This window comes from Nicotiana tomentosiformis, chromosome 4, assembly GCF_000390325.3.
Source record: "Nicotiana tomentosiformis chromosome 4, ASM39032v3, whole genome shotgun sequence".
Classification (NCBI taxonomy): Eukaryota; Viridiplantae; Streptophyta; class Magnoliopsida; order Solanales; family Solanaceae; genus Nicotiana; species Nicotiana tomentosiformis.
In genome coordinates, this window is record NC_090815.1 from 130115585 (window position 1) to 130142165 (window position 26581).

At 38.7% G+C, this 26581-nt stretch overlaps 1 protein-coding gene across 1 annotated transcript; it reads left to right on the forward strand.

Annotated features, from left to right (window-relative positions):
• Positions 1–4910: 4910 nt before the first annotated feature.
• LOC104116609 (indole-3-acetic acid-induced protein ARG7-like) lies at positions 4911–6335 on the forward strand. The gene has a single exon (XM_009627499.4). It carries the CDS (start codon positions 5023–5025, stop codon positions 5464–5466), a length of 444 nt encoding a protein of 147 aa, XP_009625794.1. The 5' UTR covers positions 4911–5022; the 3' UTR covers positions 5467–6335.
• The last annotated feature ends 20246 nt before the right edge of the window (positions 6336–26581 follow it).

Consider the following 26581-nt stretch of genomic DNA (forward strand, 5'->3'; position numbering starts at 1 on the left):
TAGAACTTAGACTTTCATCTTTGATACATGAAAATATCCAACACAATACGTAACTTGCACTTCATTTAGTATATTGGTTTTACTTTATTTGAAATTTATATAATTTCAAGTTTTCAACCAAATTGACGCAAGGATTTCAAGAGAGTGGAAATATATACTTACAAACTCTCCATTTAAACTGATTGTTTAATCCTTAATTTTCTAATTCCTCACTTTTCCGTACAACAATACTTATATGTTTCGTATTTTTCCGTCATCTAAAATTAAACTTTCACGACCCATTTTCTGAACAAGTTGGGACCGGCACCCGATCACTAAACATGACCGAGCGAACCATCTGCGCTTATCAAATCTATTATAACTTTAAATTTTATATGCCACAAGGCAATACTGTAACCAAATACTTTTAATTAATTTAAATAGCTAAAATAAACCAACTCCAAAACTTTATTCTTAGTAACCAATGAAATACTGCTAAGTTATTATCAAAAATATTTGAATCTTAACCCACCGACTATGTCTATGAAGCCTCTACTGATAAACTGATGCACTGCTCAGGACATGAGATTTTCTGGCCAGTTCTCTAATTAAACAAAGAAATAGCTAAATAATGACGACTCAAAGGAGTACTCCACGAACAAAACGGAGCTCACCAATAGCACTCGAAGTGAGGAAAGTCCTAACTCGTAGCCTGCTCGCCTGCAAAACCGGTTCCTATGTTATACCGCACACCAACGTAGGTTCCCAAAAGAGAACGTCAGTACCATCCATTGTACTCGGTGAGTCTCAACGACAGGGGATGAAACTTTAATAACATATACATTACGAGCAAAGATTCTAAATGCATGTAAAACATAATGCTTATAAGAACAATTCTAAAATAATTGCACAATAGCAGTTTATGAATATTCTAAAAGAAATTCTTTTCTTTTTCTTTCTTATAAAAAAAATACTTCACTTTATACTTTGGGAGTTCCAATTATCCTGACCTATTTATGTCATAGTTACCGTGTAATCGGCACGGGTTCGATCCCAACCTGATCGAATAGGCTCAATCCACGAGGTGCCACTCGCTTCATGGTTCTCAGCGCTCATGTATCATACCTTAGCATGGCTAAGTAAATTCTCAGCAACGAGACCCTCGGCTCGTGTGCTCCCTACTTTGGCACAAGTAGTTTCAGGAAGTCAACGCCTTGGTCAGGACCCTCGGCCTAGACGATGACTCCTTCTTGGAATAAAGGATACTCCCAAAAATCTTTTCTTTCTAAAACTTCTTCTAGTGATTTTTCAAGTCTAAATCTTTTCTGGAACATCCTATATATACTCATGGTTGTATCCTTAAATGTAAAGCATGTCATAAGAATGAAATAAACATTCAAAAGTATTTCTAAAGATTCTTGCTTCTTCATAAATTTTCAACATGAAAATGGCATATAAGAATAACACAAAAATCTAAAAATTTATGCACATATATCATAATAAATTATCTAAACTTTTGCTAGAATAATTCTAAGTTAATAGGTACTCACTCGCTCCAATTAAGTAAATATAAATATGTGAGGAGCATGCTTAGCCAACCTTATGAATTCCATGTAGTACTCTTGCACACTTTTATTCCCTTGCTTGAGCTGTTCGAACTCTATAGCCTTAGCTTCCCTATCCTCTTCTGGGATAAAGTTAGTCATGAAGGCCTCTTCAAATTCTTCCTAAGTAGGCGGACCATCATCTTCATCTCTTTTCTATTCCCACATCTCAAACCAAGCGCCAGCCACATCTCTAAGCTGGTAAGCAGCCAGCTCCACAACTTCATCATCAAATGCCTTCATCGCTCGGAAGGCTTTAAACATCTCCATAACACTGTTGACAACATTAAACATCTGACCCACCTCTAGAAATATAGTTGTCTGAGCTAGAGCTGCTGTTGGGGGCGGCACTGGATCCTGAAGTACTGGGTCATCATGCTCCACCCCTTCTTCATGTTCAACCCGGGATACATGAACCCCCTTTGTGGATTTACCCTTCCTTTTTTGAGTTGAATCCTTTTTTTGTTCTACCTTGAGACACAATGTAGCAATAGTTTCTTGAGCAGCATCCTGAGTGTCGGTGTCAGAGTTACGAGTATGAGCCATTTCTGCGAGTTTTGGAGAAACGAATACATTAAAGAATTTCTTAGAGGTAGGCTCTACTGCACCATTTAATGTATGAAAAAAAATGAGACTTTTCCTAAATGTTTGAAGCCTTCTATTTATAAGTATGACACACTTCATACCCATAAATAAGATTCTACTAACACGACTTCATGGTCCCCTAGGACTCCATAAACCTGATGCTCTGATATCAAGTTTGTCATGACCCATTTTCTGAACAAGTCGGGACCGACACCCGATCACTAAACATGATCGAGCGAACCATCTGCGCTTATCAAATCTATTATAACTTTAAACTTTATATGCCACAAGGCAATACTGTAACAAAATATTTTTAATTAATTTAAATATCTAAAATAAACCAACTCCAAAACTTTATTCGTAGTAACCAATGAAATACTGCTAAGTTATTATCAAAAATATCTGAATCTTGACCCACCGACTGTGTCTATGAAGCCTCTATTGATAAACTGACGCAATGCTCAGGACATGAGATTTTCTGGCTAGTTCTCTAATTAAACAAAGAAATAGCTAAATAATGACGACTCAAAGGAGTACTCCACGAACAAAACGGAGCTCACCAATAGCACTCGAAGTGAGAAAAGTCCTAACGCATAGCCTGCTCGCCTGCAAATTCGGTTCCTACGTTATACCGCAGACCAACGTAGGTTCCCAAAAGAGAACGTCAGTACCATCCATTGTACTCGGTGAGTCTCAACGACAAAGGGACAAAAATTTAATAAAATATACATTACGAGCAAAGATTCTAAATGCATGTAAAACATAATGCTTATAAGAATAATTCTAAAATAATTGCACAATAGCAGTTTATGAATATTCTAAAAGAAATTCTTTTCTTTTTCTTTCTTATAAAAAAAATACTTCACTTTATACTTTGTGAGTTCCAACTATCCTGACCTATTTATGTCTTAGTCACCGTGTGATCGGCACGGGTTCGATTCCAACCTGATCGAATAGGCTCAATCCACGAGGTGCCACTCGCTTCATGGTTCTCAGCGCTCATGTATCATACCTTAGCATGGCTAAGTAAATTCTCAGCAACGAGACCCTCGGCTCGTGTGCTCCCTACTTTGGCACAAGTAGTTTCAGGAAGTCAACGCCTTGGTGAGGACCCTCGGCCTAGACGATGACCCCTTCTCGGAATAAAGGATACTCCCAAAATTCTTTTCTTTCTAAAACTTCTTCTAGTTACTTTTCAAGTCTAAATCTTTTCTGGAACATCCTATATATACTCATGTTGGTATCCTTAAATGTAAAGCATGGCATAAGAATAAAATAAACATTCAAAAGTATTTCTAAAGATTCTTGCTTCTTCATAAATTTTCAACCTGAAAATGGCATATAAGAATAACATAAAAATCTGAAAATTTATGCACATATATCATAATAAATCATCTAAACTTTTGCTAGAACAATTCTAAGTTAATAGGTACTCACTCGCTCCAATTAAGTAAATATAAACTCTTTTAAGCAATTCATCAAACGCCTTGTATGCGTGCTTTTGTGAGTTAAACCACTTTAGTAAAGGGTTATATCAACTCACCTCAAAACTTCTCGAGCCAATACCTAGGCTCCAGTCTAATTGACACCAGTCAAACAATCGATTCTATAACAACCAGTGCAACAACAACAACCCAGTATAGTCTCACTAGTGGGGTCTGGGGAGGGTAGTTTGTACGCAGACCTTACCTCTACCCTAGGGTAGAGAGGCTGTTTCCGATAGACCATCGGCTCCCTCCCTCCAAGAATTTCTACCTTGCTCTTGGGGTGACTCGTACTCACAACCCATTGGTTGGGAGTTGAGGGTGCTCACCACTACAACAACCAATGCATTTTAATTAATTTCAAAATTTCGCACCTAAACACGGAACTTTACTGTTGATACAGAGAAAGAAGGGAATTAACTATTCTATTCTTACCTACCACTACCTTAGGATAATTGACAATAGGAAATTTTATATACCCGAGTTCAAGAATTAGTGATTTCTAAAAAACCCTAGAATTTTCATTGCTTGCGTGAATTTCGCTGCCTCTGTTTCTTGATCAAACAGGATGTTAATTTTGTTTGGTTCTTGTAAGGCTATTTATGCCACTTGTAAGGCTATTCTGTTTGGTCCAACATTCCTTTATGGGCTTAGCTTGGCTCTGCTTCCCTTTTTTTTTTTCTTTTTTTTTTCTTTTTTTGACTTAAGTAGTATTTAGTTATACATGCTTTTAATAATTAATAATATTAAAATTATTAATATTCCCCTAATTGTATATCTAATTATTTATAAATAGATAAGTAACTAAAAAATAAATCATAAGGGTTTAAATCACTAATAGAAGTATAATTTAAAATTATAAAAATTATAATCTATATTTAACGTGTCTTGAAATTTTTATAGATTCGAGGAGTGCTACATAAACTATATTCTTATCATGATAAGTACAAAAAAGATTTTTAACAAGTAATCGGGGAAAGTCGTCAAGTCGATAACGAAGTTTCAGTAATTAATCTCTTATATTAAAATTACCTTTAAAAGAAAGTGGAACGCCGAAATTGAGTTGCCACAAAATTTCTCATGCAAAAGCGCAAATTGCAAAAAAATGCAAAATACGACTTATCGGAATCAAAGGAATAAATTACTCGATTTAGACGTAGTGGCAAAGGCCGTAAATATCTTAAGAAATAGGGGTTACTTATCAACTCAAACTTTTATATAAACCCGCGCCATCCCCACTGAAAAACCTGGAAAAGAAAAACCTTTACTTTTTCCGTTGGGAAACAGAAACAAACGATCATCAGTACATTAAACCGAAAAAAAACATCAGAGAAATTTTTTCTCTTATTTTCCTTAACTTTCTCGAGAAAATGTCAGCTTGCAGTAAAATCCGTTACATTGTTCGACTCCGTCAAATGCTACGGAGGTGGAGGAAGAAGGCTGCAGCTCGCCGTGTACCGTCCGATGTACCTTCCGGACACGTGGCAGTCTCAGTAGGCACCAGCTGCAAAAGATACGTAGTCCGCGCGACGTACCTGAACCACCCATTATTCAAAAAGCTCCTCTCACAAGCTGAAGAAGAATTTGGTTTCACAAACTCAGGCCCGTTAACAATTCCTTGCGACGAGACATTGTTCGAGGAAATACTCTGTTACTTGGCCCGATCCGAATCCGATAAGAACAACGTCGGATGTTTCATTAATTTTGAGGATTTTCAGAGATATTGTTGTCATATGGGATTACGAAGCAACCTTGATTTCTGGGCTGATTCGAGACCACTATTGAATGGCGTCTCCGATAAGTCCATTTGGTAATTAATTTTCCAATGGAGGTGAAATAAAGATACTGCTGATTTTGACCCGGGTTCGACTCGTCCGAGTTAATTCGCCTGCACAGTTATTAACTCACTTGATTCGGTTGGTTGATGGGTCCAGCTGCGGTTTTTTTTCCCTTTTTATTTACTAATTTGAGGGGATTATTCTTTGCTTACCAGGACTAAACTTTGCTGGTAAGTTTAAGGTTTTTCTTATACTATGATTTAACTTTTATATATATTGACAGTGTAATTAATTGTTGCACTATGAGTGTAATTTAATTAACTTGTTGTAACAAGTTTCTGTTTTATTTTTTAGGTTACTGATCCAATTTCATGAATACTTGTCTGTAGTTATTTTTCGAGTGATCTGATAGTGTAAACTCAAATAACATGTATATACGAACTGTCAGATCACCTAAAAGATAACTGTAGATAATTATTCCTGATTTATTGATTTAGCAACTTGAAAAAAAGGGACAATTAACTTGTTAAAACATGTGAATTTATATTGATCGTGTAAATATTATTTACAACGTCGGTATAAGGTAAATCATTTTTATAAACAAGGTTGAAGGGGGGTGGGGGTTGAGTAAAGAGTCAAGTTTACTTCGGAGAATGAGAATGGGAGATGGCAATTAAGTGGTGGGACGAGTTGTTTGTTTTTACCGCCGAGTCGTCCCGGGTTCGAATCTTGAGTAGAAATCAAAAAAGCTGAGACAAGTACTATCTTACAAACCGCAAAATGCAAGTGATTAATATAAATGGATCATTGCTTCTGTAAATTTTTGCTTTTTTGTTTTATTTAATCTATGTGATTATTGTTGTTGATTATTGATGAATGGAAACATGTAAGAGAAATTTGAAGCGTGTTTGCCCATTATGAATATATACATGTTTTTTTTAATGAATATGTTTTTGAGTTCTTCTGTTGTGTATAGTGTTGAATAATTGAGTAGTAACGTGCAGGCCGTTGTGGGAGTTATAATGGTAACACCCCCACGTGAAACCTACACTACTCTCTCTCGTACTATTTATTATCTTCTGTTTTTTTCTTTTTCTTTTTATTTGGGAGAAGGATATATGTTTAGACATGAAACTCAAAAACTTAGGACATTGAATTAATTAAAAAAAAAGGTGAATATTGAACCTACTTTATCTTCAAAAACTGGTTGATGAGATGAATAATTGTTCAAACAAATATATCAGGGGTTTATATTTCATTTACCCGAAGTCGCTCAAGCCAGCTAGAGCATGAAAATGAAAGATGGAGCCAAACTTTGGGTAAAGCAAGAAAAAGATGTGTTTGACTCTTACACGTACCGTAATAAAAAATGAAACTTCGACTTATTTTAACCCCAAAAGTTATCTAATGAGATAAAAATGACGAAATAATAACTCTTCTCATTGTGGGATAACCTATTATGAATTACATGGTATACTGCTTATGCACTCTTGGATATAGAAGCTGATGCATGTCTGGATGTTACAATGTAACATAAAATGTGCACCAAATTAGCACGTCATTTCTTCGGGCGGACCTAGAGCATTGAATATGGGTTCCCGGGAACCCAATAAATCTTGCGTAGATCATGTATTTATATTAAAAAATTCACTAAATATTTATAAATATTTAACTGTGAATCAGTTATTTTTGCATATTAATTTGAAATTATGTTAGGAACCCATAAACCTAAAATTCTGGATCCGCCCATGCTTTTCTTCCTTATTTATTTCGTCACCGATGTAATACAACATATGCACCGATCTAATCTCAACATCGATAACATTCTTCTGATAGATTTTAGAAAGAAAAAAGGAATAGATTTCTTTGAGCAAACTGAAAAAAAGCTACAAATTAGGAAAGCTTTAATGTTTTTCAGGGTTTCGGATAAATTTATATTCAGAAATTATGTTATTGGATACCTTCGTTTGAAATGTGACCTTATTGAGTATTGACCCTCTATTGTGAGTTGTTAGCTGTTTCTTATCTTCTTTTTTCGATAAATACACACGTAAATATTTCTTAAAAATATTCGAACCAAGCAAAGTTATATAGTTACAAATTTGGGGTGGCTTTAGAAAAGTCTTAGCTATAAACAGTGAAGCTATGATTCTTCAATTTGTCACCATTATTGAGCTTGACTGACATACTGGCAAATAGGTAGAATCAATGGGCCAAAAAATAAAAAGAAATAAAAGAGAAGTATACATTTAATATATTATAGGTCTTAAAGGTAGAGTAGTGATTGGACATAAATGATGAAGTTAGTTTTTGAATAATTTCTAATATTCTTTCTTCTATTTGAAACAGTCTCTCCGTCCTCGTAAGGTAGGGGTAAGGTCTGCGTACACACTACCATTTTCAAACCCCACGTTGTAGGATAATACTGAGTATATTGTTGTTGTTGTTCTAATATTCTTTCTTGGAAAATAGCATTAAGCTGGCATACAGCTCATATATGGGACTTTTGACTTTAAATTCAAATTAATCCTTATGACTTGTTCTTCTAGTTCTACTTCTTTAGAAATTATTAGTCGAATGGTCAAGCCAATCAAAACATCAAAGTTCTTGGGCATTACCAGCTGAATGGGCTGGGCCAGAAAAGATATGAACATCTTTGAATATTACATGGACCAAACTACTATGCATCACCGCAAGCCCACTTTACGTAAAGATTGGGACAAAAAAAAAACAAATAGCTAGATTTACAACTGATAATTAAAAAATACCCACAATTTTAAAAATAATAAAAACTTTTAATCATTTTTCATGTAAAGATAAAATCTGAACAAAATACCTTTAAAAATCTGAAAATATTCCAACGTAATATGCTGGAATTCAAATTTCTTTTACATATGAGCTTCCAGCATAATGTGCTGGAATTTCAATATAATATGCGGGAAGTTTATATAGAGGAGCTTCATGATCCTGCATATTATGCTGAAGCTTTCCGTGTGCTTGAGTTCCAACATAATATGCTGGAAGTTTATACGCAGTAGCTCCATAATCCCGCATATTATTCTGGAACTTTTCGTGTTTCAGAAAAATAATGGCTATTTTTTAATAACTTTGTAAATGCTGGCTATTTTTCGATTACCAGTCCGAAAACTGGCTAGCCCGTTCTATTTACACGTAAAGATTACTTCCCAACTTATATTTGGATGGATCAAGACTTACCTGGCCCAAATATCCGGTACGAGTCATTGAATAGCAACATCAATTTCTAACCTTCTAAAGCTTGCAATATTGCTGGGGTGAAGTACATGGTCTTGAATTTTTGCCCTTGCTTGACTATGGGCAACACTTTAAATTTTAACTTTGAAATTCTGACCATGGGGCAAGCGGGAGTCAAAAATTAAAGACCACTCCAAAAAGTGTCATATTTATGCAATCCATGTTTAAAAATTTGACCATTATGAAAGATGGGCTGGCCCAACTTAGGATCCTGCACCAGGCATCTATATCTTTGAGTTGATGACAAGAATTATCATAATTTTCCAGGATTGCAAAAATTTCATAATCTTACTCAATACTGTACGTTGAGATTATGTCAAAATTAGCTCATATCAGATTCCAAAAAGCAAAATCTTGAAATCAACATTGTGACATTTGGTACATGCACGGACCGCTTTTAAGAATTAAACTAAATAGTCATTCGCCAAACCACTTAAACATAAAATAGCCGATGAATATATAATATATGAATAATTAATGTACAATATTTGTATAACTGTGTATAATCAATATATAATTCATGTATATCGGCTAAAAAAAGTAAATAATGAATATGACTTCCCTCATCAATAAGAGTCCAGCTGTAATGGGTGATCTTTATCTGGAGAATGATATTGTATAGCCGGTTTTAAAATAATAGCTTAAAATATGTATATATATATATATATATATATATATATATATATATATATATATATATATATATATATATATATATTTTGTATGTTATATACAAAAATTATATATTTTTTGGCTATCGAATGTAAATAGTTTCTGGCGCGGGCTAAAAGTGAAACAAAGCCCATCTTTATCATGCTGAAAATAGCCTCCACTCAGTCTCACAAATCAAGCCTAGTTGGCAGAATTCCCTATAGTAGTATATTACACAATTGAGTTAAAGAAAGCTCAGATTTAGAAACTTTTTTTATTTTTAATTTTATGCACTGATAAATTAAGGAATTCTATGCTATCAACGTAGTTTAATTAGCTCGTCCAGGTTATTAATCTATATCCACTGATTAATATAGTCAATTCTGTGAAATTAACTTTAAACAATGTAAGAATTTTTTTTATGTTGATGCTTAAAATTAAACCAAGGTATTGGGCTCTGCTTTTCATGGGAGGTTTCGGGTCCGTGTCGTGAGATATAGAACCTTTCAATAGGAGTGTTTACCTTTAATGAATTTACTCGATACCAAAGGCAGAGCTAGATTTAACTTCTTTCATCGAAAAATTGTACAATATTTTATTTTTATGCATAAATAGTATATATTGAATCTCCTTATCTTATTCGTATTTACTTTTTAATAATCCGGATCTCCTTAGTAAAACTCATGATCCGCCTATAAATTTAAATTAATGGGATCAATATATTTCACATATTTATTAGTTAATTAAACTGGAAAAAGAGAAGAAAGGCAAGCACGTGATTGAAGAGTCAAAGTGTGGAACACATGTGAACCACTTACAATGGTTAGTGGCTAAAATCGAGTCTGTTTATTGCAGATTGCAAAAATAGGCAAACTCCACTGACTAAACTCTATAATATATATGTCCATCTACATACCAACAAAAAAAAGAGAAGAGCTTAGTCCATATTTATCAGCACAAAAGCCTGCAAAATTTTGTAGTTTTCTTTCTTCTTTTTCTGCCTAAAGGAGCATGAAAACGAAACAAGATAAACCTAAACATAACGAGAATTTCCAGAAACTTTATATGATTTATGTGATGTGGTCCTTGTGGCTACTCTCACTGTTTGAGTTTGGAATCATTATATATATTTCGTATTTTACGTGAAAGGTCACTCGAAGTCATTGAGAAAACACAACCAATTTGGATAGAGACAGATCGAGAATTTAAACTTGATAATTTAATTTTTATATTCTTAAAATTGACCCATTGCATTTTTCAGATGATGGATTCAAAATTTAATGCTTGTTAAATTCTAGTAATTTTTCACTTATACTTCTAAACTTTGTATAACAAATGTTTGATTCAATTGTATCACTAAGGCGGATTCAGGGTTTGGGAAGCTGGCGTGCACTCTAGATTTGTATCAAACGATCACTTTTATCCTTAGCCCCACGGTGGGCGCCAAACTGTTTACCGAAAAAATCGAATAACGTTAGATTTTGTGTATGGTTCTAAGGATATGCGACACAATTCGATATAAATCGTGTAGAGAAATAGAGATACATATATTCTTGACTATGAGAATGAGAATATTGAGCAAAAGAATGAATAAGGTAAAATAAAACAAGCATGAGGAACTATATTTCAATATGAGAAGTGATCTTTGGTTACAATGTATTTTGCCCATTAGCTTACAAGGATTCACCCCTTTTATAGAAGAGGGATATTACAAAAAATAATAAAATAAAACATATAGTGGAAGGCCCATGATGACTTGTCTTTTTCTTGATTCCCGTCAAGATTCTCTCTCTTGGTGCAGTCGCAACGGCTCTTGTCTGTGAGCTCGATACTGGCTCGGGTTCGTTACTGGGTTGGGCCCTTCGGTCTTGCTCGAGTCCGACCTTCGAGATGGGCGTCGCGCATTTCCGACCTCGAAGTAGTGCCTTGCGGATCGATTCGGCCACGGGCTCGATAGGGTTATCGAGCCGACTCCTCGATCGACCTTCGGGCTCGAGGCTCGTTAGTACCGACTTCGGAAATCACTCCCAAAAATCTAATTTCATCTTTTTAACACTTGAACTTGATCGAACGTAGGAATGCCGAAATCTATTTCGACCGTATACAGGAACATCAGTACATGAAGAGGTCTGATACGAATTCTCTTAGCATTTCATTCTCCCTTTGCTTTACTTTGAAGAGGTCTGATTTCCTTGTTGCAACCTTTATGGCACCAGCATGTGCCTTTACGAACGAATCTGCTAACATGGCAAAAGAATCGATGGAATTCGGTGGTAAATTGTGATACAAGATTATCGCTCCCTTCGAGAAGGTCTCCCCGAACGTTTTCAACAACACAGATTCGATCTCACCGTCCTCCAAATCGTTGCCTTTGATGGCACATGTGTAATAGGTGACATGTTTGTTAGGATCGATCGTACCGTTATATTTGAGAATTTCGGGCATACGAAATTTTTTGGGGATTGGTTTCGGCGCCGCACTTGAAGGAAAAGGCTTTTGTATGATTTTTTTCGAATCAAGCCCCTTTATTATTGGTGGAGCCCCCTGGATTTGATCGACCCTGGCATTGTATGTTTCCACTCTCTTGTCGTTGGCTTCGATTCGTTTTGTGATTTCCTCGAGCAATTTAGTAATTTCGGGAGTAGTCCTCGATTCTTGCTCGTTAGATTTCACTATGGCGGGCTCTGTTCTAGGGGTAACTTCTCGAAGTGGATTGGAATCTGGCCTGCTTCGTGCGCGAGTTTGGCTCTGTAACTCAGCTATCACTACTTGTTGGGCTTGTAGCATCTCGAAGATCATATGTAAGCTGGCCCCGATTTTCCCCCGCATTTTGGGTGTCTCGGGCTACGGATCGCGGACCGCCCTGAATGCTTCTTTCCGGTTCGGAACGCTGATTCCCCTCCAAAGCTATTTTTGAATTGACATCCAATGGTATTTCGACTCGAATTTCGGGTACTTTGATTCGAGCCTCGGTGCCATCGTTAATTGGCCTTCCAGCCCCGGGTGCCAAATTATTGGTTTCATCTTGAAGGCCGGCTTCGTGGTCGATAAGTAAAGCCATTGCTGATTTGAAGTTGTAAGCTGGCGTGCACTTTAGATTTGTATCAAACAATCACTGTTACCCTTAGCCCCACGGTGGGCGCCAAACTATTTACCGAAAAAATCGGATAACGTTAGATTTTATGTGTGGTTCTAAGAATATGCGACACAATTCGATATAAATCGTGTAGAGAAATAGAGATACGTATATTCTTGATTATGAGAATGAGAATATTGAGCAAAAGAATGAATAAGGTAAAATAAAACAAGCATGAGGAGCTATATTTCAATATGAGAAGTGATCTTTGGTTACAATGCATTCTGCCCATTAGCTTACAAGGATTTCCCCTTTTATAGAAGAGGAATATTACAAAAAATAATAAAATAAAACATATAATGGAAGGCCCATGATGACTTGTTTTTTCCTTGATTTCCGCCAAGATTCTCTCTCTTGGTGCGGTCGCAACGGCTCTTGTCTATGAGCTCGATACTGACTTGAGTTCGTTACTGGGTTGGGCCCTTCGGTCTTGGCTCGAGTCCGAGCTTCGAGATGGACGTCGCGCATTTCCGACCTCGAAGTAGTGCCTTGCGGATCGATTCGGCTACGGACTCGATAGGGTTATCGAGCCGACTCCTCGATCGACCTTCGGGCTCGAGGCTCGTTAGTACAGACTTCGGAACTCACTCCCAAAAATCTAATTCCGACTTTTCAACACTCGAACTCGATCGAGCGTAGGAAGACCGAAATCTATTTCGATCGTATACATGAACATCAGTAAATGAATTGTATTACTACTAACATGTGAAAATGGAACTGTCTTACCTTGCGAATGATGCAAAGTACTAATCAGAAAAGCCTCAAAGCCTAGTTTACAACTTTGCATCAGATTCGGGTTGCGTTAGTGTTAAACCAGGGAAAATCAAAAGTCCATACTTCCAGTTCACTATTTTACCAATTTTGCTAGATGATAAGAAGATTGGGAGCTTCGGAGCAACGCTAAAGTTATTTTCGTGTAATTTATATATCATGAGTTCAATCCGTGAAAGCAACCACTAATACTTACAATATTAGGGTAGATTGTCTAAATCACATCCCTTGAAGTGCGGTCCTTCCTCGTACCCTGCGTGAAAATTGTCTTCGGATGATCTATAGGTCACGAGTTTAAATCGTAAAAGCAGTCATTAATACTTGCATTAGGTAGACTGTCTTAAATTACATTCCTTGGAGTGCAAGCCTTTCTCGTATCCTGCGTGAATACAAAATTCTTTATACACAATAAATAACTATTTAGTCTGGGCAAAAAGGTCCAAATTTTCAATGTAGTTAAATTTAATTATATCTTCAACACGTCATCTAACGTGCATACCTAATTCGTTTTAAATTTGATTGTTAAACTATTTGACAATTTATACTTTTTAGATGAGTTGATTAGATAATTTAATGGACCGAACATTACCATTTTCTTTCATGTCACGCTGTGATGATTCTTACATTTGAAACAAAATTGTTGCGTTCAGAATTTAAAATAAGCTGATTAAGTAGTAATCATTTCTTTATTTTCTAACTTGTCGTTGTACAAAGTTCACAGTAACACAGTTTGGTGGTCAAAAGAGACAATAATTCGAACTGCATTATATTGTCATATATAGAATTTCTGGTGATTTTCTTGGCACTGCTCTTCAGTTGGCGGTCGTCCTTTCCTATAAATTACAATGTAAAAGAAAATTTCTTTAAAAAGAATCTATGAGATGTTAACGAGGAATGCATGATTTCTATATTATTAAAAGGTTTATAAGAAAATTACAACTTGTGGAATCATGACTTTCTTACTTTTCTGTCTTTATATCTTTTTCGGTCAGTGATTACAATAACTAATCACAAATTAACAGTAACACGTGTCGACAGGAAATACTAACTGTGTGAAAGAAAAGACAAGAAGCAACAAGTAATATGACAAAATGATGGTCTTAGATTATCATTAAACAGGGAAGTTAGGGAAAAGAGGGGATGGCATCCTAATTAAAGTACCAAAGGCAAATCGAATCCGATGAAAAACACTATATCGTTTAGCCATAAAACAAAAGTGCAAAAGAGAAAGTGTAATGGTTGTATCCGGTGGCTGAAAGCAGAATTATTAGCAAGTCAACACGCGAATAAGCTAAAGACATTCAATATAAAATATATGTACATGCAAAAAAAAATTTATATACTTTTTACTGAAAGGGATTCAACTAAACCCTCTTCTACCTATAAGCTAGCTCCGCCCTTGACCGCTTCGATATTCCTAAGAATTTAACGTACACATATTGATAGTGTAATGTTTTTTAAACGCTACCTATTTATGTTAATCTATTATACATGTAACTTGTCTTATTATTCAAGATACTAATTGTTACAAAGTCAAATTTTTTTATTTTGACACTGCACGACAGTCACACATCAATGACTTAACCCTCTCCCTTTTTTCCTTGCGTTTTGGCTTGATACTTAGAATATAAAAGGCAATAGAAATCAGACAAGGCACAGTTTACGGGAATCACTTTCAAACTTTGTATTAAAATCGTGCTACAAAGAAGCACATACAAAAGCCTTGCAAAAAGATAGCCACACTTTGCCTTGACAAGTCTGCCTAGCCTAAGCATATATAGGCAAACGTTTTTGGCTCACAACCTTATCCTAACCTAGTAGTTGACATTCCCAACTGCAAAGGAATTTAAATTTTGAATTTCAAAACTGACAACTGCCGAAAGACTCACATAGCCACTTATGTTGAAAAACAGGAAACTGTCCAACTGCCTTGCATGTGCATTGCACATGGGCGTAGCCTTTGAATTTTGGCGCTAACAGGCCAACTCTTGTCATGTCTTCGCGCCATGCCCTCATGCAATATACCTTGCGTGCATGTCTGCCACTGCCGCATGCCCAGCTCGCCTATGACACTGTCTTGTTCGCACCCTGCCTTAGATTGTCTTAGTTTTTCTAGCCCTTGCTATGCTTTTGCCGCCCGTTGTCTTTGCCTTGCCATGGCCACGCTAATACCTTGGTCTTGTCATGCCTTGGCACCTAAGCCACATGTCGTCGTGCCACAGTCCATGCCCATCAACACCTGTCCATGTTGGACAACCTTGTCAACATGACGCCACAATCATCATAGGGATGTGCCAATGTCCATCATGTAAATCCCTCGTCACGCCCATGCCATATTCGATCAATCAAGCGAAAGGGCTAACAAAATTTTCACACCAGATGAGCTCTTGTCGCCCTCGACAATGCAGAATCCAAATACGCCTTAATTTGATCCTGAAATTGCCATAGAGACGATCCTTTCTCCCAAGTTGCATCACACTCTTGCATTCCCGTCCATTGAACTAGGAACTCTGTACGCCTGTTATTTTTGCTTGACCTAGCGTACGCTGATCCAAAATCTTCTTAATAGTCTCATCAAATTTCTTGCGCTCTACTGGAGGAGCACATTTTGGCACCGCCCTTGTTGGATCTTCAGCATCTTCATGGAACCGTTTCGAGAAACTCTCATGAAAAGTTGGGTGAATTTTGAGACGTTCCGGCAGATTCAGCCGGTATGCCACTTCACTTACCTTTTTTATAACTTCAAACGGGCCGTCATACTTTGGAATCATCCTATGATGACTTGTCTTGCTGCTGATTTTCTTCCAAATCTGTGGAGTAAGCTTCAGTAACACCTTATCACCAACATTGAACTCCAAAGGCCGCCTATTTCTATCAACATTCTTTTTCATTCTTTTAGTCGCTCTTCTGAAGTTGTCTCGCGCCTCAGCCAGCGGCTCATGCTTGCCGCGAGCATATCTATAAGCAGCAGGGCATTTGCCCCCTGATTTCAATTGAGTAACTTCCAGCGGTGTGTCAGGCTGTCTTCCCAACACTATCTCAAAATGACTCATTTCAATTGCCGAAGACCTATGCAAGTTATATTAAAATTGTGCATTGTCAAGTAACTCAACCCAATTACTCTTATTAGCACTCATATAATGCCTTAAGTACTCTTAGAGTAGATGATTGATACGCTCGGTCTGCCCATTAGTTTGTGGGTTATTTGCAGTCGAGAATTCAAATAAGTCCCCAAGTATTTGAACAAAGCAGTCCAAAATCGGCCTGTAAATCTCGGATCCCGATCACTCACAATATCCCTTAGAACCCCAAAGTGTTTCACAACATGTTTGTAGAATAATTCAACAGCTACTTCAGAAGAATAAACTGTTGGAGCAGTAACAAAAATTCCATATTTTGAGAGTCTGTCTACCACCACCATAATTGATGCTTTGCCATCAAATTTTGGAAGTCCGCTGATAAAGTCCATAGAAACAGAAGCTCACGGACACTCCGAAATCGGTAGAGGTTGTAGCAAACTAGATTCTTTCTTCCGTTCAGTCTTGTCAAGCTGGCATACCAGACAAGTTTACACATAGGCCTCAATGTTATCTTCCATTTTCGGCCAAAAGTAATTTTGAGACAGTACTGCCAACATCCTTTCAACACCTGGATGAGCAGTATAAGGAGTATCATGCGTCTCATTTAGAAGAGAACGATGCAATTCAGCCCCGTGAGAGCCACAATTCTCCCCCCTTTAAAGTTCAACAGATCGTCCTCAATCCAATACCGCTTAATTGTCCACTCTTTCACTTGATCCATCAATTTGACATACAATGGATCGTTCATAACACATAACTTGATTGTATCCAGAAAATTAGATTAAATTCGAGTAAGTGCATAAGTTGCGGCAAATACCTCTTTGTGACTAAGTGCATCGGCAACCTGATTTTATTTTCCAGGTTTGTGCACCCATATGAAGTCGTATTCAGCCAAGAATTCTTGCTACCGGGCCTGCTTCGGACGTAATTTCTGTTGAGTTTTGAATTAGGTATTAGCCACGTTGTCCGTCCTCACCACGAACTTTGTTTCCAGCAAGTATACTCTTCAAACCTGAAGGCAATGAATTACTGGAACCATCTTTTTCTCATGTGCAGAATAACGTTGCTTTGCGGGGTTCAACTTTCTGCTTTCAAATGCGATCGGATAATCCTCCCGGACCAGCACACAACCAACAACATAATCTGAAACATCAGTGTGTACGTTAAATGGCAAATCAAAATCTGGCAGCTTCAAGATTGGTTCAGATTCAATGGCCTTCTTCAAAGCATTGAAAGACTTGTCACACGAATCCGAATAAAACCCATTTGACATTCTTTTTCAACAAATCCGTCAAAGGAGCAGCCAATCAACTATTGCTTGCCAATCAATGAACTTCCGGAAATAAATTTTCATACCCAAAAATGATCTAAGTTCCTTTATCCTCCTTGGTACTTGCCAATCAACTATTGCTTGCAACTTCTTTAGGTCCATCCGCACTTGGTTTTCACGAGATCAAACATATTTAATTACGAGATCATGCCAACATGAAGGAAGGGTTTAGACTTAACATACCTTATCACAATATTTACAATCACCAAGTTGAACTCGCCTCTTCTCACTTTAATCTACAACAATGATAATAATATTATCATTAAGTTACGAAAGGTACAACTATCGCACAACGAACGACAAGCTTATTTTGTATTAAAACGGACAGCATCTCCCCTATAATCCTTACTTCCTCCAAAATTAAGATAACACCAACAACACCAAAAACAAAAATAACAATATATATACATTAGTTTCAAACCTTATATACACCACACAATACTACAAAATAGCCCAACACGCCCCAATCTCTTCATACACAAAACGACCATCGTAGTAGTGTCAACAACCCGAAAATATTACGACGAACGACCAGTCCAACATCCTGCATTTATGTGGTATTTTTCCAAACCCTTCCTCCTCAAAAAATCCACAAAATAATAGTAAATCACGCAGCCCAAAAATAACACCAAACAATCCATAAAACAATCTACAAAACAGCCCGCTACAAGTGAATAACTCAAAACACCGTCCCGTGAGTTCTTACAAATATAGAACAACTTACTATGAATCTACAGCAAAAAAGAATGGATGAAAGAGAGCAGTAAACTTACCTTATTTGTTGGATAACTCATCTTCTATCTTGGTTCTTCAAACTTTTGGCTTTACCTCAAATTAGAACTTGAAAGGGAGAGAAAATCAATTGGGGTTTATGGGAAATTTTTGGGAGGATTTTTGCTGAGACTAAGTCTGGTTATTTTGCCATATTATCAGCCTCATATGTGAAGGGGATAAGCCTTTAAAAAGTCCTCTTTGAACGACCCGAACTGTCCCATATTTGGACGACTCGAACTGGCCCAGTTTTGGACGACCGGAACTAGCCCAGTTTTGGATTCTCATTTAAGCAAGTAGGTGACAGTCTATGCAGTCTCGAAAAAATGCACATATCTCTCTATTCCGATATTGTATTGACAAACGGTTTAATGCGTTAGAAAATAGACTCATAGATATTTAATTTGATGGGTGTTACACCCCATAACTCTAAGTATATTGGGAGAAAATCGCAGTTACATTTGACCCAAAGTTTCAGTAAAACTTATGAACGTAACTTGTGATGACTTTCATCGACTTTGTTCCACCCTCGCTTGACTTTAAAACATAACACACGACTATCATAAAACTAACATAATTCATAACATAATCTCCTTATCATGTTAAACACCTTAGTCTCACCCCAAAAGTACATGCTATAACATTCTCAACTTGTCAACTTTCGACGAAACATTATTTTCTTCAATTCCTTTAGCTTCTGAACCTTCCAACCCTCTTTGTACTTGTTGTTCATGATCTTAAAAATTTGTAAACTCCGAGGTAACATGATTAACTTACTCTATATATTTTCAAAGATGATCTCATTTTTTTTGGTCCTACAGTAGTTTGCTCACGACGCAGTTTTTACGTACAAAAATATAAGGTGTAACACCATTCCCCCCCCTTGGGAACATTCGCCCTCGAATGTTTACTCTTAGAGACTTTGGAAAATTTTGCTAGAGTCTCTTCCGTACGCTAGACTAAAACCAACCTGCATGCAGCCAAAAAACATACTCTACATGAAACACATGGCCAATATTTATAAATAACAACACTTTGCCTCACACAACCATAAATTATAAATACTGAAAGTCAAGAAATAAGAGCTTACCTGATGACCTACTAGCCTGAATAGAGTTGTGTTGTAGCATCCCATCTCGAGCCATATCTTCAGTTTGAAATAGGTGGGGGTATTTAGACTTCATTTCTTCCTCTGCTTCCCACGTAATCTCTTCTAAATTCTTGCTTCTCCATAAAACCTTCACAGAGGCTACCTCCTTATTTCGTAGCTTGCAGATTTGTTGGTCTAGGATGGCAACTAGAATTTCCTCGTATGACAAGTCTTCCATAATCTATACATCATCCATGGGAACCACTATGGTAGGATCACCAATGCACTTCCGTAGCATAGATACTGAAAAATCGGATGGACTGACTCCAGTTCTATGGGCAATTCTAACTCATAAGCTACCTGGACCACTCTCCGAATGATCCTATATGGCCCAATATACCGTGGGATAAGCTTGCCTTTCTTGCCAAACCTCATCATGCCCTTCATAGGGGATACTTTAAGAATACCCAGTCATTAACCTCGAACTCTAAGTCTCGTCACCGCACGTCAGAATATGACTTCTGACGACTCTAAGCTATCAACAGTCGCTCCCGGATAAGCTTTACTTTCTCTACGGCCTACTGAACTAGGTCTGGCCCATGTAACCCAGATTCTCCAACATCAAATCATCCTATAGGAGATCTGCACTTACGCCCATACAAAGCCTCGTATGGAGCCATCTGGATACTGGAGTGGTAACTGTTATTATATGCAAACTCGACAAGAGGTAGATGTTCATCCTAACTACTTTTAAAATCCAACACACATGCTCGTAATATATTCTCGAGCGTCTGAATTGTGCGCTCGACTTGTCCATCAGTCTGTGGATGAAAAGTTGTGCTAAGATTCACCCGAGTCCCTAGATCTCTCTGAAATGACCTCCAAAAATGTGTTGTAAACTGGGACCCACGACCAAATATAATAGATATTGGTACTCTGTTTAGCTGCACTATCTCCTTAATATATAACTTTGCATAATCTTCTGTTGTATATGTAGATTTGACCGGTAGGAAATGAGCTGATTTTGTGAGCCTATCGACTATCACCCATATAGAATCGAGCTTACGATGAGAACGAGATAAATCTGTGACAAAGTCCATGCTTACCGCCTCCCATTTCCACCTAGGGATCTCTATAGTCTGCATTAGCCCTCCGGGCTTCTGATGCTCTACCTTTACCTGCTGGCAACTAGGACACTAGGCGACAAACTCAGAAATATTCTTCTTCATATCGTTACACCAATATACATCCTTAATGTCATGATACATCTTCGTCGACACAGGATGAATGGAGTACCACGAATAATGTGCCTCTGACATAATCCTGTCTCTTAGCCCTGCTAAATCTGGAACACACAGGCGACCCCTGTATCTGAGAAGCCCATCTCCCTTGAGCTATAAAAATGGCTTCCTCTGCTGCATAACTCACTCTCTCAACTCGACCAACTCTGGGTCCTTGTACTGCCTTTCTTTGACTTCATCTATGAGAGATGATTTTGCAGTGTTTTGGAGTATAACTCCACCATTGTCGGAATCTACTAACCAAACCCCCAAACAAGCCAATTGATGAATCTCTCTAGTTAATTATCTTTTCTCGGCCTCTACCTTTGCTAAGCTACCCATACATCGACGACTTAAGGCATCTGCTACAACATTAGCTTTCCCTGGATGGTAGAGAATGCTAACATCGTAATCCTTCAATAACTCTAGCCATCGCCTTTGTCGCAAATTCAACTCTTTTTTCTTGAAGATATATTGCAGGCTTTTATGATCTGTAAATACATCAACATGAATATAATATAAATAATGTCGCCATATCTTAAGTGCATGGACAACCGCAGCTAACTCGAGGTCGTGGGTTGGATAATTCTTCTCATGCTTCCTTAACTGCCTTGAAGCATACACAATTACCTTCCCATGTTGCATCAGGACATATCCTAACCTGACACCTGAGGCATCACAATACACGGCATAACCCTCTGGACCCTCTGGAAGTGTTAGATCTAGCGCTGAGGTCAACATGTTCTTAAGCTATTGGAAACTCCGCTCGCAAGCCTCCGTTCACTGAAACTTAGTTTCTTTCTGTGTCAATTTCGTCAATGATGCCGAAAGGGAAGAAAAACCCTCTACGAACCTCTGGTAGTATCCTGCTAAGCCTAGAAAGCTACGAACCTCTGTCGGAGTGGTAGGTCTAGGCCAAGATTTCACGGCCTCAATCTTCTGAGTGTCTACCTTTATACCTTTATCAGATACAATATTCCCCAAGAATGCTACAGACTTCAACCAGAAATCACATTTAGAAAACTTAGCATACAACTTACGATCACAGAGGGTTTGGAGTACCGCTCCCAGGTGGTCCACATGCTCATCCTCTAAACTTGAATAAACCAGAATATAATCAATAAATACTATCACGAACAGATCTAAAAATGGCCGGAATAAGCTATTCATCAAGTCCATAAATATGGCGGGTGCATTCGTCAACCCGAAGGACATGACAAGGAACTCGAAGTGGCCATATCGGGTCCTGAAGGCTGTCTTCAGAATATCTTTCTCCCGAACTCTGACCTGGTGGTATTCCGATCTCAAATCTATCTTTGAAAAGAATCTAGCCCCCTGCAACTAATCAAACAAGTCATCGATCCTTGAAAGTGGATACTTATTCTTAATAGTTACCTTGTTCAGTTTCCTATAATCGATACACATCCTCAACGATCCGTCTTTCTTCCATACAAACAGTACCGGTGCACCCCAAGGTGAGGTACTGGGCCTCATGAAACCTTTCTCCATCAAATCTTTTAACTGCTCCTTCAACTCCTTTAATTCGGCAGGTGCCATTCTATACGGAGGGATGGATATTGGTTGAGTTCCTGGAAGCAAATCGATGCTAAAATCAATCTCTCGCTCTGGAGGAATACCTAGAAGCTCATCTAGAAACACATCTACATACTCTTTGACTACGGGAATAGACTGAAGTGTAGGTATCTTAGCATCTGCATCTCTAACTCGCACAATATGATAAAAGCACCCTTTTGCAATCATTTTCCTCGCCTTCAGATAGGAAATAAACCTACCTCTGGGTGTCGCTGTATTACCTACCCATTCAAGGGTTGCCTCACCTGGAAAATGAAATATGGTTGCCTTTGCTCGGCAATCAACTATGGCATTGCAAGCTGCCAACCAGTCCATGAACATGATAGCATAAAAATCCATCATCTCTAGCTCAACTAGGTCGGCTGAGGTCTGACGACTACAAATTGTCACCGTACAACCTCGGTAAACCCGTCTAGCAATAATCGATTCTCTGACTGGTGTAGATACCGTAAAAGGATCACTTAGTATTTCAGGCACTATACCAAACTTTCCCGTGACAAATGGGGTAATATATGATAAAGTAGATCCTGGGTCTATCAAGGCATAAACATCGTGAGAGCAAATGGTCAATATACCTGTCACAAAGCCTGGTGAAGACTCCTAGTCCTGTCAACCCGCTAAAGCATAGATACGGTTCTGATTAACACCTGAACGTGAACCTCTACCTCTGCCTCGACCTCTACCAGCCGAAGACTGAGACTCACGCCCTGAAGGATGCACAGACATATATGATCTTGTTGCTAAACTTGTTGGTTGTGCCATATACCCAGAATCTCTATTTGGGTAATCTCACATTATATGCCCCGGACGCCCACATGTATAACAAGCATCAGAACCTGCTCAGCATTGGCCAAGTGTCCTCTACCACAGATGTCACACCGCGGTGAAAATGACCATGTCTGCCTTGAACCTCGTTGTCGCTGCAAACCCGACGCCCGTGAGCTCTTACCTGGTCCTGAATCAGTATAACGGTCATACCTGTAACCCTGTAACTGAGGTGGCGGAGGCCTAGGTGTCCATACGAAGTACTGGGGCCTATAACTACCCTAAGACTGCTCATGAGACCTAGGAAATCTCATCCTCTTACGCTGTCCATGCACAATCCTCTCTGTACCCTGCTATCGACGCCTACCCCTTTCTATATTCTGAGTGAATGCCTGAATCCGGGAGATATCTATACTATCATGCAATGCAGCTGTGGTACCTGTGGATCCTGTCATGCATAGTAGCAACTATGGATGGTGCATATCTGGCTAATGAGTCAAAACGGAGACTATACTCTCGAACACTCATATTGCCGTGCTTGAGGGCTAAAAACTAATCAACCCGAGCCTGTCGGATCTCCCGCGATAAGTACCGGTCAAAGAAGTCATCTGAATCATTCTCCCAACTAACTGGAGGTGCATCGCGTGCCCTAGACCTCTCCCATCCCTCGTACTAAAGGAAAGCTATATCTTGGAGTCGAAAAGCTGCTAGCTCAACTGCCTACTTCTCTATGGCATGCATAACCCGAAAGGTCCTATGAAGTTGATCTATAAATTCCTGTGGGTCCTCCCTATGATCTATCCCTGTGAACTCCGGGCGACTCAAAGCAATAAACTCTCGGACCCTTGAACTCCCAGACCCCTCAGAAGATCCTGCACTAGCTGATGCCCTAACTTGTTGCTGGGTAGCTACCAACTGTGTCAACAAATGCACCGCACTCCTCAAGTCCTGATCTGATGGAAGTGGAGGGGGAACTAGATGTGCGGTATCCCTAGAAATCTCCTAAGGTGGTGGAGGAGCCGATAATGGCTGAGTAGGGGTCTCGCCTTGGGCCTCAAATTGGGACACATCTACTAGGGGTACCTTGCTGGTTCCCTCACATGTTGTTGTATCTCCCCTATGGCTAGCCTTAGTCTTCCTAGTCACCGTCATCTGTGTATGCAAACACCAGCACGTAAGTTTAACTCAAATTTCCTATAACTCAGTTCTACAACACGATTTAGATTTGAAAGAAGGGTAACCAACTCCTAAATGCCCTGTAGTTCCCTCCTTATATAATGTGGCACACAACACATCTATAAATAAGACCCTACTAGACACGGCTTGTAGACTCCCTAGGACGGAACTGCTCTAATACCAAGTTTGTCATGCCCCGAACCTGGGAGCGATACCGGCACCCGATGCCTCACCTAACCTAGCGTACCAAATTGCGACTAAGGGACTCTAAACATATAATGTCATAATTTGGTCATGGGGCCACATTACAAGACAATTTTCAAAGAAAAATATAAAACTGAATGGAAACTAGCGCTGACTAAACATCAATATAAAGCTGGGCCGACAAGGTCGTCGTAACTACTACATCTGACAAATCACCAAAATATACATACCAGGCCTACAAGCCCAACATACTGCACTAACTGACAGGATATGTCTATAAGCCTATACTGGTGGATATAGTATGATCGGAACAGGGCCACGACCTACCCATAACATATATACATACATACAGAAGATGTACACAAAAACCTAGACCCGATAACTCCGAAGGACGTAGAGCTTACCGATCAGGCTGAACTCTAGAAACACCTACTGAGGAGGTCTATCCATCAATCTATCTGAACCTGCACGCATGAAATGCAGCATCCCCAGAAAAGGGACGTCAGTACAAAATAATGTACCGAGTATATAAGGCAATAACATAACTGAAAGTTGAAACTGAACTGATAATATAATAACTAAAAGTAACTGGGAGTCAAAGATGATCTGGAGATATACTTACCTGCTGATACTGACTCAACTCCTTCAATATAGTAAGTACAAATAATTGTTCGACCTTATAAGGCTCGGTATATATAACTGCTATGCCGTAGCAGGCTTGCTCATAGGCACTCGTCCATACTAGACTATGTTTCTCGGCCATGCTGGGCTCGCTCATAGGCGCTCGGCCACAGTAGGCTCGGTATATAACTTACCATCTGATCAGAGGTTTCCCAATAGGGGCCTGTCCATCGATTATATCTCGATGGTAATGAAAATACTATAATACCGTATATATAGGCTCTATGCTCTCTTGACTAAAGAAGACAATACTCAATTGAATATGAAGTCCCGATAAGGAGACTACTGTAATTTATGAGACTAGGATAATGTATATAAATTCGGGAGTATGAACTTCTCTTTATGCCTCGTTATCAAACATATGTAATGTCATGGGCGGCTTTCCAACCATGCCCCATGACCCCTTGTACGCGCCCCGTGGCGTCCTAGCTAGCTTCCCAACGCCCGTCATCACGGTCGGCCCCGTAATCTCGGCAGCTCCAAGTGACAAGCACGCATGTGCCTCTGTCGCCCCACCAATAGCCATCGCTAGCGCCCAGCCACAGACAGATGCCAACAGTGCCGCACGCGCAGACCCTGATGCTAAAGACAAAGTTGCTGCCAACAGACTTGTTTCTGCTTTGTAGAAGACTAAGTCCTTTACATTGTAAATATAGAGTAGTTTTACTGCATTTTCTTTAAGTGTGATTCTCCAACTTTCATAGGTATAGTCATGTAACTTTGGTTTATTTTTTTAAGCATTATTAAGGGGGACCAAGCAATCAAACTTTCAAGAAAGCAAACAATTCTCTGTACTAATGTCTCTCCCCCTCCGACACCATGTTGTTTTTCTGTAATAGCTTTCATTCAATCCAATCAAGCTTTCTTTCATTCTCAATTCTCTTTTCTGCTCTCTCTTTCAGTTGATCACGACATTGGTTTTCCCGTACAACACTGATAATCTAGTCTAGCGTACGGAGGGGACCTCAGTTGGCAGACAACAATCACACTGACATCGGTTGCTTAGCCTTACGTCGCCCTTCCAAGGAACTTCAGGAAGGCGTCGCATAACAGTTGGTATCAGAGCCTAGGCTCGACATCGGACGAGGGATTACATTACAATTACCACCATTTCTGACCATGGTAAATTATGGGGATCGCATCGCGACCTTTAAGGGAACGGTTGACGCATTACGGCCCATCGTGGAAATGGTGTCTGACCTAAAGACAAGCCTAGTGCAAAGGTTTGACGACCTGGACCACAGACTGATCCAGGCCGAAGTTGACATAGAAAACATCAGTCGCGACTCTGAAGGAGACCGGCAAATGGCAGCCACAGAGGCAGCCGAAAGTTTTGGTAAATTTGAGGTC